Source organism: Pezoporus wallicus, unplaced genomic scaffold (genome assembly GCF_028554395.1).
Source record: "Pezoporus wallicus isolate ANWC-B61680 ecotype Strahan unplaced genomic scaffold, APGP_CSIRO_Pwel_v1 contig_1035, whole genome shotgun sequence".
Classification (NCBI taxonomy): Eukaryota; Metazoa; Chordata; class Aves; order Psittaciformes; family Psittacidae; genus Pezoporus; species Pezoporus wallicus.
Genome location: NW_026636811.1, coordinates 81,948 through 101,406, shown reverse-complemented (window position 1 = coordinate 101,406; position 19,459 = coordinate 81,948). Strand labels below are relative to the sequence as shown.

General features: G+C 40.0%; 1 protein-coding gene across 3 annotated transcripts in view; it reads right to left on the bottom strand.

Moving 5' to 3' along the window:
• Positions 1-19,459, bottom strand: part of TTC39A (tetratricopeptide repeat domain 39A) — a 45,230-nt gene that overhangs the window by 23,132 nt on the left and 2,639 nt on the right. For 2 of the 3 annotated variants that reach the window (XM_057401769.1, XM_057401771.1), the window contains exons 1-6: positions 12,574-12,693; positions 10,408-10,512; positions 3,981-4,112; positions 3,243-3,319; positions 2,697-2,764; positions 188-252 (exon numbers count right to left, since the gene is read on the bottom strand). In XM_057401769.1, the coding sequence (XP_057257752.1) occupies positions 188-252; positions 2,697-2,764; positions 3,243-3,319; positions 3,981-4,112; positions 10,408-10,512; positions 12,574-12,611 (485 nt within the window). In that variant the 5' untranslated portion in view covers positions 12,612-12,693. Of the gene's footprint in view, positions 1-187; positions 253-2,696; positions 2,765-3,242; positions 3,320-3,980; positions 4,113-10,407; positions 10,513-12,573; positions 12,694-19,459 lie in introns of those variants that run through there. The other variant, XM_057401770.1, reaches the window with a different exon arrangement.

The following is a 19,459-nucleotide window of genomic DNA, read 5'->3' as shown; positions in this document are numbered from 1 at the left end:
AATACAAATCAACCATAATATGGTTTGTCATGCAAAGGAGGAATTTGGGCTGAGAAACCCTATAGACATGGGGCCCATAATAAAGGCTGCCATGAATACCACAGTAATTATTTGTGAACTGGACAATTTGCCCAGCAACACTTTATAGTGAAAGAGTACACTTCATCACATCAGCACTCCGACTCACCTGTATGTTTGGTAACTGTTTCGGACTTTGATGCCTCCTTTAATGAAGCTAACCATATTCTCATCCTGTTAGAATGGAAACACATTAGCAACATGAACTGTAAGCATTATAAGGGGCTTTCGTCTTCTTCATATGAGCACATGCCTTAAACATAACCATCATGACACAGACCATGCTAGTCTCTGAGAAACAATACAGGGATCTAGGATTTCCTTTCTATGTTAAAATATTATTTATTCTGTTCACACATATGCAATTCATTTTGATGCCTTCTGTGATTAGTTTAGCCCCCTGTAACCTTTGGAACATCTGAGTTTGGATTAATGGACACAGTTACTAAGCTAATGAATGGTACCTAAGGTAGTAAGAATTTGTGGCTTTCAAAAAATAGCTGTCTCTCATTTGTCCTTCAGCACAGTTGAGATGTGAACATTTCCTGGCTCAACATCAGATACAAATAGCAGCCTGTCCTACAGAGTCTAAAGAATATGGTTTTACATCCTGAAAAGGAAGCAGGGTAAGTAGAGTTATGCTGGATATGCTCTCTCTGGTCTGAATACTCAGATATCTATGAGATCCATACTAGCATAGTAATATGTTACATTACAAACTGTAACAAACTGAGAACTTGCAGCAAAGCGTGTCTGGGGGACCATTAGTTTACAGCTATACTCCAAAGAGAGAACTCTTTAGCCTTGTAACTTTTGGTGGCAGTTTCTTGCCTCACTCATCAAATATAACCTGTCATTCTGGTTTGTTTTGATACCTGCTATTAGTTTGAGACTGGAAGAATACATGTGTTTTAGCAGACGGGTTTTGTGATGGTATTTTAAGAGGCTGTATGAAGCATTGTGGGGAATATACCATAGATTAGATGAACATCTGGTAGTTTTGCTGTTATTGTTAAAGAAACAGGGCCCAACTGTGCTCACTGACATGTAAACAAAGAGACAGAACCTGCCTCAAAGTGCTTTCCATCTGCCGTAAGGAAAATAACTTGATCCAACCATCACAGCTCAACTTCTTCCAGACTTTGCTTTTTATGACCTACCATAGGAAGCCTGATGGCTGGAACTGAAGGGCAGGGGCTTACTACTCCTGCAGCCTGCAACAAGACCTGTGTCCTTTAAAGGCATTCTTTAGCAATGTTATTGTGATTGCTGAGGACAGAAACTATGCACCATAAATGAACATATAATTCCTGAGGATACATCCCCACACATGTGAATCCCAATCACAAGTAAAAATCAGTTTTTAATTAGCAACTGGGGGGGGGAGGGGGGCTGTACTGCATACCTAACCATAATTAAAGATTCAGTTATATTTTCGTTTGAATGGCAAATTGAAAGAGGAAACAAGATGGCTCTCAAATGCTTAAATTCAGAATACTCATTATACCAACAACAGAGATAACTGACATGAGAATAGTCCAGCCCTTGAAAAATCCTGAGACTAATTTTTCTGTGTTTTCAACTGGATTTGGTCATTTTTGTTAAGCATCACGCCTAACCCACTGCAACAGCTGTTGGAACCAAGTGCCTCTGTTTAATTCTTAAAACCTGTTCATGAAACATTAAACACAGAAGAGGAAGCGAACAGACATTCTTTGCGCAGAAGAGGACAAGAAATCATTTTCTTACTCTCAAATCTCTCATGTATCTATGAACACTTTTAAAAGCAGATATCTGCTAAAACAGTGCTTAAAACCAAGAGACACTGAATTAAAACACTCCTTTCTTACAGACACAACGAGTTCTGAAAAACCTTGCTTCCACAGCTGTCGCAAACTGTCCCCAGTGCTAAAGGCTACTCAAACCAAAGGAATATGGAAATAGAGAGCTACACCGTGGCCATTTCAAAGTCCTGCATCTTACCATGAAGTCACCATCATCAGCACCCTAAAAGTCTTCAGGAGAAGCTACTCTGATTACTGGTTTTGCTATGAAGCAATAGTTTCTAGAGGAGGGGCATGACAGGTCACTGAAAAAGGTTACATGGTTTATAGGTGACCTCAGTCAGAGCCCATCTGGCAGTTCCCAAACACTATAAAATCACCACCTGGATTTCATTCTCTATCAGCATCTTCGAGCCAAGTAGCAGAAGCCCTTTGTGAATGTGACTTTTATTGTCCCTTTTGCACAGATGAAGAGATCCCACTGTCATATAGCAAGTACAGTCACATCAAGAAGAAAAATCAGTTACTTCAACTATGATTAACAGTTTCAGTTGCAAACCTGAGCCCAAGTAAGTACTGCTAATGTTGAACCAGCAAACAAATCAAGCTTCATTTGTTTAGATAGATAAAATTCAAAGAAGAGGTAGAGCTCCCCTTCTCTCAAAGACAGGCAGCACTGTTTAACAAAAGCATTCTACTATCTCATCACAAGATTTAATCCTGTTAAAAGAGTCTTACACCATTAGGTCAAATTATGGTCTTCTACCATGTCCTTCATTTTAAGAAACGTGTATGGTGCTTTTCCCCCCCAAAGAGCCATGCAGGAATCCATACCTGGAGGAATGTGAGTGCTGCTCTCTGAAGTAAACATTCAGCATAGCAAATTTCTGCATGGATTTCCTCTAGTGTCACACAGAGGGGGAAAGAAAAGAAATCAATCCCATAAAAAGTCATGAAAAACCACTTAGCCCATTAATACAGGAAGAACATCACAAAGCTCAAACTGAGCAAAAACCTTTCCAAATTTGCTGCAGTGTTTTTCAGTCCTAGATTACTGGAACAGTAGTTTCCAAGCAGAAACAACACACAGTTACAGAACCTTTGCAGGAATTCCTCTGGTGTTTTCCAGGAATTCCTGGATCTAGAACCTTTGTAGGCATTTCATTAGTTCTTTCTAGGTTCCTCATTTTTGGAAATGCCAAGGCAGCAATCAACAAAATCAGTTAGTGATTTTGGATATGGCAACACAGCAACTCCCAAATCAGCCATTTGGGTGAACAATACTACACAATTCAAATTAAAGAAAGAAAAGAGAAAAAGGGGGGGGAAGGAGTAAAAAGTAAAAGGAGTAACGGAGTAACACGTTAGAGACAATGTTACCTTCAGTGAAGTGTTCAAGGCTTTGTCTATGCACAAGGTTGTTGATAGAATCAGCTACTGTAGATTTCTTCCTAAATCTGCAGAAAAGGCAATTTGGTCATTGTGAAGAACACAAAGCATCAACAACAGAGTACAGTATCTTTCAGCTGGCCACCCAGAGAGTCACTAACACACCTCCAGTGCTCAACCCTCTGCCATCTTACCATATACACAAACTTCATCACATTCCGTACAGAGCATAGCCAACATGGTCCCAGGATCTGTCTTTCACCCTTCATGTGTGGAAATCTGTCTTGATGAAGAAAGGGGACAAGGGGGCTTTTGGATTTCTTTTATATGTGCTCATGTGTGTACAGAAGTGGAAGCACAGCTCACTCACACACAGCTACCTACAGTACTACTATCACCAAATGGGAAGACTTTGCAGTGTCTGTAAACGGTAAATAACCTCCAGACACTGGAGAATCAGGGCTCCTGATAGAACAAAAACCTAACTGACAAGAAATATTGCAGTAAACTGAAGTTTTCAAGACCAGACTGCTGAAAAGCCAAAGTTATGTGGTGTGACCTCATAACTGACCCTCCTTTGAACAGGCAGCTGGACTAGAGGTACTCCTGATGTCCCTTCCAACTTCAGTTTTCCACGATTTCTATAGAACGTGTCCTTTTTTAACCTGTATCTCTTTCAAAACTTTCCCATGAAGGGCACATTTATTGACTGAATTGCTCCATGCTTACTTTTGGCAAGTAGCCTGAGCTTCCTTCATTGTGTTTCCTGCATTCAGTATGTCCTGAGGATCAAATGTCATCATTGCTTGCATTTCCAGTATGGTGGCGTAAGTCAGTGCATGATACATACTCTCTTTAGTTCTGAAAGAAAACACAAGATGCAAGTCATAGCTGATTTGATGACATTATTACTTTTAAAAAAGAAATATAAATCCAATACCAGAAGTGTATCAGCCTCATGGGAACAAGGTTTAAATAAACTAGGAATCAAATACAAAGGACAAGCAAAATAATCAAGGAGATCGAGATTTGTCCAGGAAACCATGCCTACAGCTCCTGTTTCAGTAACTGTGCTAAAATGTTCCAGTTCTGAGCAGAGGATAGGTATTTAATATACAAAAGCACAGGAATTAACCACATGGCTGAGCCATTCAGGGACGACAGAATTATGTGGGGTTTGGTTTTTTAATGGAGTATCTAATCAATATGAGAACATGTGGCAGAAATTCAGATATTCTTCTTCTAATTTGGGGTGTTTACCCAGGACAGACTAAAGGAGATAAGTAACACAATACTATAACCACAGCCATAATAGAATCTTCAAACAGCTCTTCCCACCAGAAGCATTCCAATCCACGTCAGACGTTATAGCTTTTTTCTCTGCTCCCCTTCCGCCAACCTTCCACCCCAATCCATTCAACTGAAATATTATCCTGTGGGATTTCAGACGGTGCCTCTTCTGCAGAAAGCCAAAAACTCTGGCATTAGTGCAAGAAAAACAATTAACTCCTACAGGCAGGAAGATGCCGTCTTCCTTCCTCTGGCAGGAAGAAGCATTTATATATTGCACACATTTACAGCATTCAGACAGTACCTACGTTTAGTATAATCCTCTGCCAATGAATCAAAATACCTTCAGGTGAAGAGGTCCAATAAAGACAACTTGGGAAATATGTTGAAGGGCAAGTTCAGATGAATTCCTGCCTCAGAAACTCTCTGTAGACCTTGCTAATCCACCCCTGACAAATAGCACGACTTAGACAAATACTGCTGAAGAGCAACAATTGCCATTTCAATCATTTTAGAATGGACCAGCTAGATCCCCATTTACATAGCAGGAAACATTCAAAAATACTTGCAGTCACACAAGGATATCCTTTCAACAGCATCTCGCCCCTCAGCACACCTATTCTCAATAGGTATACTTCTGGTGTTTGTTTCTAGTACCGAGACACTTCATTACCTTTTTCTTTCAAGAAGAAAAATCCAGTGGAGTCAGAACAACTCTGTCCTGGCCTTCTAGACCATGATTCTTTCAGCAGAATGATAATGTAAAGCAGACAAAAAAAAACGAACATACTATAAAATGCCAGCCTGATGAAGTGCTCCTGTTCATTTGATTACTCATCACCCTCAGAAGGTGCAGAGAAACACACTTCATCTCATACTTATTAAAATAAAACCCTTCCCAAGGTTCAAATTCAAAGCACAGGGAAGGCACTAAAATAGTTCTCTTTCAAAATGGTAGAAATTTGCTTTCAAAATCAAAGCAGATAAATATTAAATTCACTGCACTAAAAGGAAAATTGGTGCTTTTCACATACACAGGGAGAGGAAGGATTTCCCTCCCCAGTACTTTGCTTTTGATACCAAATCACCCCTGCTCTAATCGATGGTTTCATCTATTTTGCCTCTAGTATTTACAGGATATAATAATAATGTTTATCATTAGTCAACTGGTATTTATAAACACTCAAATGTACTATTTATTTTTTTCAGGGGCTGGGATGCAAGTAGTAATACAACCAAATATAAAAGAGTTATCTATGCTATTTATACTAACTATACAATTAAAATTGCCAATTCCATCCTGGCATACTGCCCTGAGTTTTAAGGCCTGCATTTTATACAGATGGATACAGAATGAAACTTGATAGCTTTTTTATTTCTTCTTTGATTCCTCAGCAGCCCTTTTCCCAGGACATTACTGGAGTTAACAAGTCTTTATGACATAAATAAAACTAATATTGTGATTAATGACTTATCCCAGTAGTTGGTATCACATGGCTGAGTAAGAGGATTATAACTAATATCTTTAGGCACTTAGGGAGTTATGCCACATGCCTGTTCTCCAACTATGTGCAATCATGATCTTGTAGTACTATCCCTTCTTGAGAGCTGCTGGATAACACTTCTATTCCTGCTTGAAAACAAGGACCTAAGCGAGGACAGTGACAGCAGTCCCCTCCGGCTGAAGTACGGAAACCAAAAAGCTTGGCTTGGGTTGACCTCCGGTCGTTAACTCAGGGGCTGGTATTTTTTGTGAAAACACGGTGCCCAAAACCTTTTTGTGGATGCTTTCACAGGAATCCAGCAGGCAGGAAAGGTTATGGAAACCCCACGTTCAAATCCATGCCCTGATTTAGCATCAAGATGCCTCAAACAAGTAAAACAAATCCAACAGCACAGTGTGAGAAAGGCCCTCTACAGATCAGCCAAGTCTGTTCAGTGTATCCATGAGTAAGAAACCGAGACCTAAACTGAAACTGCACCAAGAGAATGTGATCACAGAAGGCCTGAAGGCTTTCCTCATCTTTGATCAGAAGGTCCACCCAACGCCCAAACAACATGCTAGACCGACCGCATGGGCTTCCACAGAAAGAAAAACAAGAGAACCCCTGAGCCTTTGTGATCTAAGCCATTCTCCAAGATTTGGAATCTAGTAAGTTCTTCCATTAGGCTGAGAAAGTTGGGGCTGTTCAGCCTGGAGAAGAGAAGGCTGCATGGAGACCTCAGAGCAGCCTTCCAGTATCTGAAGGCGGCCTATAGGGATGCTGGGGAGGGACTCTTCATTAGGGACTGTAGTGATAGGACAAGGGGTAATGGGTTAAAACTTAAACAGGGGAAGTTTAGATTGCATATAAGGAAGAAATTCTTTACTGTGAGGGTGGTGAGGCACTGGAATGGGTTGCCCAGGGAGGTTGTGAATGGTCCATCCCTGGCGGTGCTCAAAGCCAGGCTGGACGAAGCCTTGGGTGAGATGGTTTAGTGTGAGGTGTCCCTCACATGGCAGGGGGGTTGGAACTGGATGGTCTTAAGGTGCTTTCCAACTCAAACTATTCTATGATTCTATGATCTAGGAGGTGAAACCAACAAGGTCAGGTATTGGCAGTAATGTATTTCTTTACAGTGGCTATAAAAGTTGTCTTCTTGTAGACTCCAGGCATAAAAAGAGGAAAAAAAGCCCTAGAAATAATGGCCTTCTTCATGTTCTTGACATTCTTTACAATAAATAGCTAACTCAACCTTTCTGCAGAGCTGTGCACCACCTTTATCCAAACACTGTCTAGAGCCTCACTCTGCCTCCGTGTAATTCCTCTTGCTCTTTCACTACTCTTAGTTTGACAGTCACACAATATCTTTGCCAGATCAGTTCTCAGAGAAAGCTCCTCCACCCTCATGCTTGCTTTTGTTCTACAAGGGCAAAAACATTTCACCACACCATGGAAACAGTCATTACAAAAGGCTCCCATTCCTTAGTAACCTCTTTAAACTTTTTACAGATCAGAATATACAAGATAACATTTAATATTGTAAATCTGGCTTATATTAAAAATTCCAGTGATAGTAAATAGGTACCACAGAACTACACTACTCCAGTAAGGGTTTCACAAGTAACTAGCAGATCCACCCGAGATACTCCCACATCAAAGCACTGAATTTACCTTTCAAACACAGTCATTTTAGAACTAACATACCACCAGACAACACTAAAAGCTTTTTGAAGACTATTTTCAGAATAAAGTCAACTGCCTGGAATGAATTGTTCTCAAACTGTTCTTACAGTATTGCAAGCAGCAATACAGATGTGTCACAGCTCCCTCAATGATCACTCCGTGTAATGAATTTGTCTTTTCTATATACCATTCTCCCAAGTGAACTGACATCAGCGAACTATGATGCTGATGTCAAACCACTTGGCATGTCAAAGCATGACAAAATCAGGTGATTATGTCATGCTTGCCTTCAGGATAAATATTAAAATATTAAACATTTATTCTGGGGAAGTGAAAGGGACATCTCACCAGGACCAACTCTTTGATTTATGATTATCTGTTTGCAATTACATGAGGGCTAAAACCTAGTCAGCTTTTAATTGATTTACTGTATCTCAGGGTTGAGAAGGAAGATGATATTTTTTCCCCACTCCAGTGACTAGACAGTTTCAGTGCTACTCATTGTCACAGTTAACAGGTTACATATTGAAAATCACCGCTGCGTTTGGTGACTGAATTTAACTCTTAACAGTTCTTCAACTTAGTATGACTACTCTATATGAAAGGTGAATTTAATTAAACTTGCTGCAGAAACCACAAGATAATTTAATCATATTTTACAATGATTGTTAATGATTACAAAGAAACCTGACTCTGAAAGCTGAAAGGTAGAAGAGGAAACAAGAAAAGTTATGCAACATGAAGCAAAAAGACCACATGAATTCTTTATGAAATTAGATCTCTTCTTTATGACGGATTTGCTTTTCTAACAGGAAAAAAAGAGCTTTACCTCAACACTAGTCTAGACATCATCCTCAGATATTTATTTCTAAGCTGCTAGGAAAGATCTTCCAATTTTAATTCTCAAACATTGCCAAATCTGCTCTCAGTTACACATGGTACAAATCAGTTGCAAATACACTTATTGTGGAAGCCAAATGTGAGTAATTTAGCGAATCTGCAATAATGTAATACAGAGCAGAGTATGTCCTACAACGTAAGTGGCAAAGCTGCAAAATCTGTGATACGAGATCCTTTACAAGCATGTAAAAACTGAAAAGTATTTCTTTAAACAAAGATAGTATGTTTATGGACTGTGAAAACCAATTTCAAATCTCAGCATGCTAAAAGGCAACAGTGAGGAACTGATGACTCCTAAAGAAAATCCTCAGTATTACCACATGTGCCCACTCTACAGCTCTTGTCATTCCCTAATGAGATGGAGTATGACCATAATGGATATCATCTGTGGGGAAATTTAGCATCCTGTTCCTGCATTACACTTGCAAAGATGGCAAGTCTATTTTCTTCACTGCCAAAGGCAACAGGAATAACATGAAAAATCAGTTTCAAAATGGTTTTGCACTGTGGAATACGATCAGGTACAAAACCAGAGGATCAGCTCATGAAATATGTTCCGCAGAGCCCAACAAAAGCTGAATAAAACCCATATGCAACAGAAGAGAAATGGATTTACAGAAAAAGAACCCTACAGCCTTGCTAGCTTTTGCAGTGTTTTGAAAACCCCCTTCAATAAAATATCTCCCTATTTTATGCTAAGCACTGAGTAAGCATTTCCAGATGGGCACAGGGGCCTTACTGTCAGAATTTAATGAACACACAGTTATTCTTCTTACCATTTTTATTATAACTTCTGATGATATATAAACACAAAACAACACTGCTGTGAATAAAACCATACATCTGAGCCTACAATTTGTCATGAATGTCTTTCACAGAGTGTACTTTCATGGTTAAGCTACAGATTCTGGCATCAAAGACTGAGGCTGATACCGCAACAAAGCAGGTATGTAGTATTTACTATCGTTACTGCAGATGCATATCAAACACACACTACTGTGTTACCTACGAATTTTACTTATTTCACATTCCAGTGGCCTGAAAAAAGGCCTGATGTAAATCTGCTGATGGCTCAAAACTAAATGGAGCAAATTGAGGGGAAAGAATGTGATTTAACCACAGACTTCACCAAGCCAAGAGCACAGGTAACTTCAGGACAGGGTAGGAAAATTCACAGACATTGTAAAGATGCAACAACTTTTTAGAAGCTATTTTATTACCTCGCTCACTGCTTGCGGCTGGGCCACTCATTACATGTTGGGCTGCAATGTAATTAGGAGACAGTGCATGGCCACAATACTGAATTGCAAATAAGCTGTGAGAAAGTTTCTGCAAGTGGTTATTAAAAAGACAATAAACCAAGAATTCATACCTAAAGTAATGTGTCTGAAACCTGGCAATTCCTGGACAATTGCTCATTTAGACTGTAGGTTCTCAAATTTTTCACAGCATGCAGAAAAATATGGGTAAAAGAGGAGGGAAACAAAAATAAAGTGTTAAACCATGGTTTTTATTCTTCCAGGAGCAAGAACCCCACATACTGTGCTACAGCTGAGGAGCTACTTCTCTGGACATCAATTCTGTGCTTTCTGTAGTTACCTTTGATCAATCTCTTTACTTACCCAAGTGTAAAGCACTTCAGTCTTCCCCAAAACTTAACATATTAACTTGCTTCTAGAACAAAACCATGCAGTCTTATCAACTATTAACACAGAACTAGCTGTCTAGGCAGTTCTCCTCAGAGACGGTGAAGCAAATAAAACTGAATGGAGGAAAACTAATAAAAGTAATCAACTTACTTTGCTTGTAAAGAAGCCAAAGCATCCGAGAACTTGTTGTTAAGAAACAAATCCAGAGCTGCCATACACTCACGCAATGCCACATTGAGGTCTGATGTGGATGACCTGCCAGAAGAAAACAGAATAAACTCAGCACATCTACTGGTGCATTGCTGCTACATTTGAACCCCCTTTCTGCAGTTCTAGCCTTATTGTCATGTATAACCTGCTATTCCATTTCCAATAATTGCAAAAGATGAAAGTGACTTCCATTATGTTGGTAGGTGATTTTCTTTAACTATGCTCTTACCCTGTGACATGTGGAAGGCTCTTCAAGTTCTGTGTTTCCTGAAAACAAAATAAACTGCACGTAAGGTAAATAACAACCTGGACATGCAGAAGTTACCATGTGGGAGCATGGCAATCTGATGAGCTCAGGTAACAGGAACACAGAAGCACCGGGTGACAACGCACATCTGAGTGTATATAGAGCTGACAAGAGACTACAGGCTTAGTGACATTATGATCACGCTGTCACTTTAAGGATGAGACATTGCCAAACTGCAGCAGATTATTCTATTGACTGCTGCTGGAACACCTGCTTTAGTTCAGCTCATGTTCAGCGTGGTTCCTGACCAGTAGACAACTGAACACATGCAGGTGGGTTGAAATCCACATTGTGCCTGCTCCTGGGAACATCATCTGTATGAAATGCTACTGCACTCACAACCCCCCCCCGCTGCTGCTGCATCTCAAAGTCAGAAGATTCTCAGCAGCTTACTCTGGCTGTACTTTTCTCCCTTACAACATTCAGATGTCAGCCTGACCCATCACAAGGGTTCTCAGCTGGTCTTTGGGTTACTGGCAACAAGATAATACAGACCAGCTGAATAATTTTGGCCCAAGTTCATCACCGTCAGAACTGCTGGACAAAAAAATTCACAGATGAAACAATAAGGCCTTGCACTAACAAAGTTAAGGTCACCTGGCCAATGTTAGGACACTGCATCTGCATCTAATGATCAAAGAACTATACTCCACTAACATGTTGTATACAAGTCTGTACAAAGAAAACTCCCCCAACATAAAACAAATCCTCACCATGTTCCTGACTCCAAACAGCAATAACTAATGTGACCTGTCTTGTGACTTAGAAACTGTGCTAGTTCCTTTAAAAATGGCACAGCACACTGCCTGCTGAAAGGAAAAACAGAAAGCAAAGTCCTGGTATCATCTTACGGAAAAGACAGAGGTGCACAGAACAGACAGATAGCATCAGCAATAACCACTGACTGCAGCAGCAGCTTGGGTTTGTTTTTAATAATGACTGCAAAGAAAAAGAGAGCATAATTATAGATATGAAAAACAGGATTACAAATTCAAGGGAAACATTATATGACATTGTTCACAGTGGCTGTTGTCATCACGCTTCACATACACTGTGAATCCTTCTGTGCCCAATACTTCCACCAAGTGTTTTGCAGACATTGATTAACCAAGTCTTGGCATTCATCTCATACAACATGCAATATAGTGTCCCCGTAACTATTCTGAGCCTTACTTACTATAATAACTAAAACTCTGCCAATATGAATTACGATTCTGATCTGCCCTTTTTAAAACCTGTGCCCCTGAAGCAATCAGCATATTTAAGACTATATAAAATATAGTCTTGTCTGGTTTAATATATTTAGACTAGTAACATTTTACCTATTTTTTCTGTTTGTTTGTTTCTTGTCAACGCAGGAGAATTACCCCATTCAAGACAAATAAACCTTTCCAAAATATCCCTTTGAAATAGAAAGATGACAAAGAAAAACATCTTTGTTATGATTCTCAAAGCACAAATAAGATGTATTAATTACTTGGCATCTTTTCTGGAATAAAAGTTAACACAGTGCCACCCCCAGCAGCACCCTTCCATCCTGCTCCATGGAATCCTGACATTTGATGTAGCTCCCAAGCAAAGAGTTTAAGACCAGAACACACACCTTACTTACATAAATGCTACAAATCATCATTTGTTGCTGTTAACAACAGGGAAGAAATACTTTAAGCTAAAGAGTGCTAAGCATTTCAGCAAACTGATTAGTCATGCTTCAGAGGGCTGCAGATTCTCTCCTGCTTTCAACAGCAAGATCAGAACTGCTCTAAGCCAAATGGAAAATGCTGTGCACTGCTACTTACCTTTTTGCTAAATGTCTCGTGTTTTCTGACATAGTCATTTGTATGATGCTGTACAATTTGTATGATGCTCACTCAGCAGCCAGGCAGGAGCATCGAGTGGCAGCAGCAGCACTCGGTGCTACTTACCCAGCTCTGAGTGACAGTCACGGTGTGAGCAGAGGGTAGGGCAGTGCCCACTGCCTGCCACACTGTACTCTGATTGGCCATTAGGGATAATACGAGAAGAGTTATGAGCATCATTACTTCACTTATAACATACTACAAATGAGTGATTTGGAAGCCAGTCAATGACACATGAAGTTCATCTATCACTGGATGCTACTAATGGAAAAGGTGCTGGTACATCTTTGATCTGCAGACCTGTCTGAAATTAGTGGCAGCATCAGCTACCTTTCATTCAGTACAAACTGGGCAGAAGTCAGGTATCCCTGTAATAACAGATCTGAGACAATAAAAATTACTGCATGTAGCAACAGGCCACATCAGAAACCTATGAACCAGAACAAAGTCAAATGAGGCCAGCTGACCTGCAAGAGAATTGAGGCATTAATTGCTGCAAATGTGAGGAATAGGGAGGCCAGAGAGGAGAGAGAGTACTTCCTTCCCAGCACTGATTCTCTGCAGAACAGGCTTCATTCCACCACCCAAACTGTCGCTTTTTGCTGCCTCCTATAAGTCTGGGAGGTAGTGAGACTTCACATGTTCTTTGTAAAAGTCTCTCTTTAGTGCCATGCAAATTGAGGCGACTTGGCATAAATAATTCAATTAGTGGAGTAAGCTCATTTGGTTGATTTGGCCCAAAATAAAGTAAGTGTATGTTCCCAAGCTGCTTTGTTGGCACATCACCAGTACTGGTCCTGTACGTAAGAAGTTCAGCTACAAGCAGCTAAAGCTTGAACTCTATTACTACTAAGTAGTAGTTTGTACTATACTACTAATCTCCCTCATTACAACACCAGGACTGTAGAAGCTGATCAGCTATGTCACACTTATCTAAGTTCATTTCTCGAAGACTATCTAATGTTAAAAATTATACATGTCCTTTCTCTCACACATGGACTTATTTGTTAGACTACAGAAAGCAGTGCCAATAATGAAGACATTGACTGCAGAAGGAAGGCCCCAAAATGATAAAAAAGCGAAGGATAATTTCAGGAAGATGCTCTGAAGACATTAGCATATCTGATTACATCTCTTAAATGCTAGTTTTATGACATCCTGTACAGGAAAAACCTGTGCTGCATTTGGTATATAAATTATTGTAATTGATCCACAGGCTGCCCCATTAATGACTCCATTACATGTCTATAACAGCAGTAGGTAACTGGGCCACAGCAGCAGATAGAAGATATTACCATTTTCCTTTTCCCCCAGTCGGGAATAACTACTGGTTATAACTTAAAATCAACCAGGGTGCTTCCAAAGCAGGATCATGAGCTCCTCCAGAAAGATTATTCTTGATTTTCACCAGCTATTTATACAGTTTCTAACTGATACCATATTGCTCTAAATGGTCATTAAAACTCTATACAGTGAAGGCTCTGGCTGTTCCACTAAGTTCTTCAGGACTTGAATTGGCAGGTTTTCATTTGAGTACCACTTCTCTGGAAACTCTAACATGCTCAGACAACCTTCAGTATGCAACCTCTCTTTCCCCACGTGTATCCAGAAGAGAACAAATCTAAAAAGATCTGCAATATTTCCAAATTTAGGCCATTCCCCCCTTTGTTTTAGAAGCTTCTTTCCATGTTCTTGCATTCTGGCAGCAGGTCTTGCAAGGACAGTCATATGGTTCTCATTGTGGTTTTATTATTTATAAAATCATCATTCTCTGCCCCAGGGACCACAACTGGGGGTGCTTTACAAATCATAATTACAGTCTACCCTGTGTCTTATGATACGACCTGATCTTACTCCACTGCATCCCCATTGTCTCTAGTTAGAAGCACAATTACTCAGGACATCCTAGGCAATGCCTTTTTCCCTTAAACATCACATCCTTTTTATGCCAACAGCAATATCAAACAAAATGAATAAGCAGAGCTAAGCAAAATTAAGTTTCTGAATATTAAGGAAAAGTAAAGCATTTTCACATGGAAGGAATCATGTTTTCCATGGTCAAAGTGAAGGGGAGGGAAGGCTTTTTTGAGCGTGGGAGTGACCATCTTTCTGCATAACTGTATTTCACTGCATGCATGACGATGCCTGGCTTCTTACTATAAGTTTGCAGCACATATGCTTTACGATTTGCCATTTAATTTTATGGATTTCTTCAATAAAAAGGATCTTGAACCGTGTATCCTGAAAAGTGCTAAATTACTGACTCCTTTGACCCCAGTAATTATCAGAACTTTGCAAAGAAAGGTAAGTCTGAAGTTTGTGCCTTTATAGTAAAGCTTTTAATAGCAATTCAAGAGCTCTTTCACTACTGTGAAACAGTGAAAGCAAGTTAAATTCATCACATCCTAAAACATATATGCACTTCTCTGCCAAATCTACGTTATGTGCCTAAGTCAGCTGAGGTAGTGTACATGGGTAACTTCACTGGGAGGAAAAGAATAAAATACAAAGAGCCAAGCACAATTGAGCTAACCCAGTACTTGATGAGAACCTATGACAGAGAAGACCAAGTGCTGGTGACTCAGTAGTCGACCCCCTGCTCTCCATTATCAGAAGACCGTTGTAGTGGGGAGCAGTGGAAGTACACCCTGTTTTCCCAAATACAGGCTAGCTCCAAACATGCAAAAGCAAGTGAGATGCAAGATCAGAAAAAAACATCTAATGGAAATAATATATTCCCACCCAAGATGGACTTGGTGATCTTTAAGGTCTTTTCCAACCTAGTTGATGCTATGATTCACAGCAAAATCTCTATGGGATTATCTCTATGAGATCTCTCTCTAGAGACCTCTTTCAGGGTCTTGAACAACATCAGCACAATTGGGCTCAGTAATGACTGATGCTGCTTTCATCTTATTCAAAACCATCAACAAAGCTACTGTAGTGAATACCAACCCAGGCTCTGGGTTGATTTCTGCAACAGCTCTACCTGTACTGCTCAGCTGTCTTCTGCTCCTGCAACACAACCGAACCATTCAGCACCCAGCCCTGCCACATGGAAGGCAAGGAGAACACAACTCTTTATCTGAAGGGTTACCGTTTCAGCTCTAAAGTTTCCTGTTAAGTGACTCTGGAGTATTTGCTCTTGATTTCATTTTATATTTAACAATCTGGACAATACTGTGTTTTGACCTCCTTTACTCTCATTATATCAAGGGCTCTGTAAGATACAGTTTCAATTTTTGCATGATAATGTTAATCTTATGCTATTAAAAAAACATCACAAACACTCTTAAGACTGGTAAGAAAGGACTAAGATGCACAGACAACACAGGCCTCTTAAACTACCTGCATCAATAGTGAATATACTAAGGCAGCACACCTCAGTACTATGATGGTGGAGAGCTTAGTAGAGAAACAACTAGCACTACAGTCTGTCTTTACAAAGACATTTAAAGAGTGTTGCGTCTAGCCACAGTCAGAGACAAAGTAATAAATACTTAAAAAACGTCTTCACAGAGTATGAAATGGAACTGAAGATATTAGTCTCAAATGCCCAAAATGGCTTCATTTTTCCCCCAAAGAGGAAGGAGTATTGCCCCTACAAACACTGTGCCACTCAGGCTACCAAAGCTTCACCAGTGCTAACACTTCAACCATTTACACATGTGAGGAGCATCCCAAAGCACATTTCAAAGGTCTGAATTTTAGTTCTTAACACAAAAAACACCTAAAGGCACTTCCAACACATGAACATGACTCGGCTTGCTGATACACAGCTCACCATGTGTGGTCAAGTACCTTCAACAGACACCAGGGTGTCCTGGTGCATGTTCCCAAAAATATCACCACTGAACACAGAAATTCTTGCCATGGCACCGCTTTCTGTTCTCATCATGCTGGATAACCACGTGGACATTAGGAGATATCAGGATATGCCTGGAGTTAATTTCATTAGCCTTTTCAAGTTTATCACCCTAAATCCATGGCTACTACTTTTGTAAATAGATGACTGCTTTGAGCAACACCACGTTACAATGTTCTGAGCCTGAAGAAATCTTTATAATCAAGGCAAACAAAAAGCACATCACTTGGGAGGAATTCTTTTCTTTTGCAAACATTTCCAAAAACCACAAGAGATCAGAAATAATCTCGGATGAGCAGCTCTCTCTCATTACCATGAAAAGGAGAATCACAGTAAGCCCTTCTCACAATAATTTGTTACTATTCAGTTTTCAGACAATGCAGAAATTTCTTCATAATTCAAAAGCAAATAAGTTAATGCAAGAGAATTAGTTCTACCATATCCCTTCCTGTTCTATGTGCCAAGCTAGTAATACCTCAGCATTTATCTTTCGGTGTTCTTAAACATGTTTCTGACCAGTGACTAAGACTCCTTGGTGTTGCAGAAATTCCATTACTTCCAACAACAAAGCAGTTGGAAAGGATTCAATATTCTCCAAATATCCTGCATAAAGAGACACAACAGTGATGCAAATCTAGAATTCAGGATACCTTGCTATTTCAAGTTGCACGTGGAGTATGACACAGTTAATTTTTGAGGTTAACACAGCTCTCAAATCACCAAGTTGCTGAGGCTTCAGCAATGTCACAGAATCATAGAATAGTTAGGGTTGGAAAGGACCTCAAGATCATCCAGTTCCAACCCCCCTGCCATGGGCAGGGACACCTCACACTAAACCATCTCACCCAAGGCTCTGTCCAACCTGGGCTTGAACACGGCCAGGGATGAAGCATTCGCAGCCTCCTTGGGCAACCCATTCCAGTGTCTCATCACCCTCACAGTAAAGAACTTCATGTCAAAGGTCTTTTGTTAAAAAGATACTCAAGCTTTCAGCACTCCTGTTCCAGTGAAGGCTCACAGAACAAAAGGATATGGCAAAGCAGTGAGCCAGCAGAACAAAGACCAGGTAATCAGTGGTGTTCTGCCCTTGGCCCCACTGCTGTTTAAATTGCAGCAAGCAGGATGTGGGCTGCATTACATTCACTGTCCTCATCCTGTATTTGAATAGGCAAACAACACAATAAATTCATTAAGATAGGTTTGTTCAGATAAATAAAAAGCATTGATGTCATTTTTGCAGTTCCCTTTCCGTGTTGTACTGCTCCAGCTGCTCACAGAGGGCTAAATACACCACTGTGGGTGACTATTCCCAGTTAGAACTGCCTGCATCACACTATAGCCTAGCAAACTACAAATTACCAACCCAAGCATCCTGGAACTGTATTATCAAACTGGAATGTACAAAGAAAATTAGCTCACACAGGGTCAGAATTACAAGATTGTTGCAACTGAGAGTAAATTTTCATCATAAATCATAAAAGCAAGTTTGGTGAGCTCTTCTTTTTCAATTCAAATACATTACAATCTTTACCACTTTGGAAGATAGATGTGATTCTTATCACACCCTTTTAGGTTTTTTAAGCATCTCAAGATCTTTAGACCCACTTACAATACCCACTTGCTCTATTAAGACTAATGAGAAATAACAAGAGCTGCACTAGTCCACTGTCTTGCAATGTTGCTGAGCACATTCAGGTACCCAAGAAACAAACAAACAAAGCAGTAAGCATAAGGCAAGCTCAGGTCTGCCACATTCATGGTAAAAAGCCAGACAAAATCTGTGAGATTTGGCTGTATAAGGACTGCAAGACCAGGGTAGAGTCTGCATTATTTCTGAAATAAGATTCAGTGAAGATTTAGGGAGTATTTATTCAGTTTTCCCTTTCTGCTGGATTCTGCATTACCTAGCAGTAATAAAGACTGACTGGTAGGTAACAAAACAGTTATCTAGCTTTAGATTAGATTTTAGGCAGAAGTTCTTCCCTGTAAGGGTGCTGAGGTGCTGGCACAGGGTGCCCAGAGAAGCTGTGGCTGCCCCATCCCTGGCAGTGTTCGAGGCCAGGTTGGACACAGGAGCTTGGAGCAAGCTGCTCTAGTGGAAGGTGTCCCTGCCTGTGGCAGGGGTTGGAACTGGATGAGCTTTAAGGTCCTTCCAACCCAAACCAGTCTGGGGTTCTATGATCTTACTCCAGCATTTTGGAAAGCCTGGTCTGTACTTTCTTACACCGAGTTCACTTCTGTCAGATTTCAGTGTGGTGATGAACATGGAAGGAATGAAATACGCATTCTGACTTAAAAGGCATCTTCTTGCAATATTTAATCTGAGCTGATACGCTTCTTGGTTTGGTTTTTGGTTTTGTTTGGTTTGGGGTCTTTTTTGCATGAAATCTATGCAAAGCTTTTCAAAATAAATTACTCTGTAATATCTTTTATTGTGACTTAAAAAAACTCATGCTTTTGTTTCAATTCCATTGGTGAACACTACTTGAGGCTCTCATAAAAAATACATCAGAATGACACAAAGTACTTGAACAGGATTGTTGCTTTGCCTTTAATCATTGCTTTACATGAAATTTCAGATTTCATTTCCTCAAGAGCTTCCAACAAACTCACTTTATATCTCAGCAGTCATCTGCAAAGCATATTTCACAGTACCTCGACCAATAACACCACCACTTTCTCTGCAGTTGAGTAAAAATTAAAGCATAGCACTTCAATACACCTTTAGAACTCTCCTGAACCTGCCTACTGAATCAATACTCGGGAACAGAAAGAAAGTCCTTTTCCTGGCACTTTGTATTTCTAAAGCCATTTTGAAGTTATTCTTAGGCACAACAGCTTCAGGAAGCAGACGGTTATTATCCTCTCCATTACAGAGTGCAAACCCAACTAAGAAAGCTACATGAAGATAAAAAAAGGGGAAAAAGGCAAGGCTGATTTTGAACTCAGAATCAGAATAGT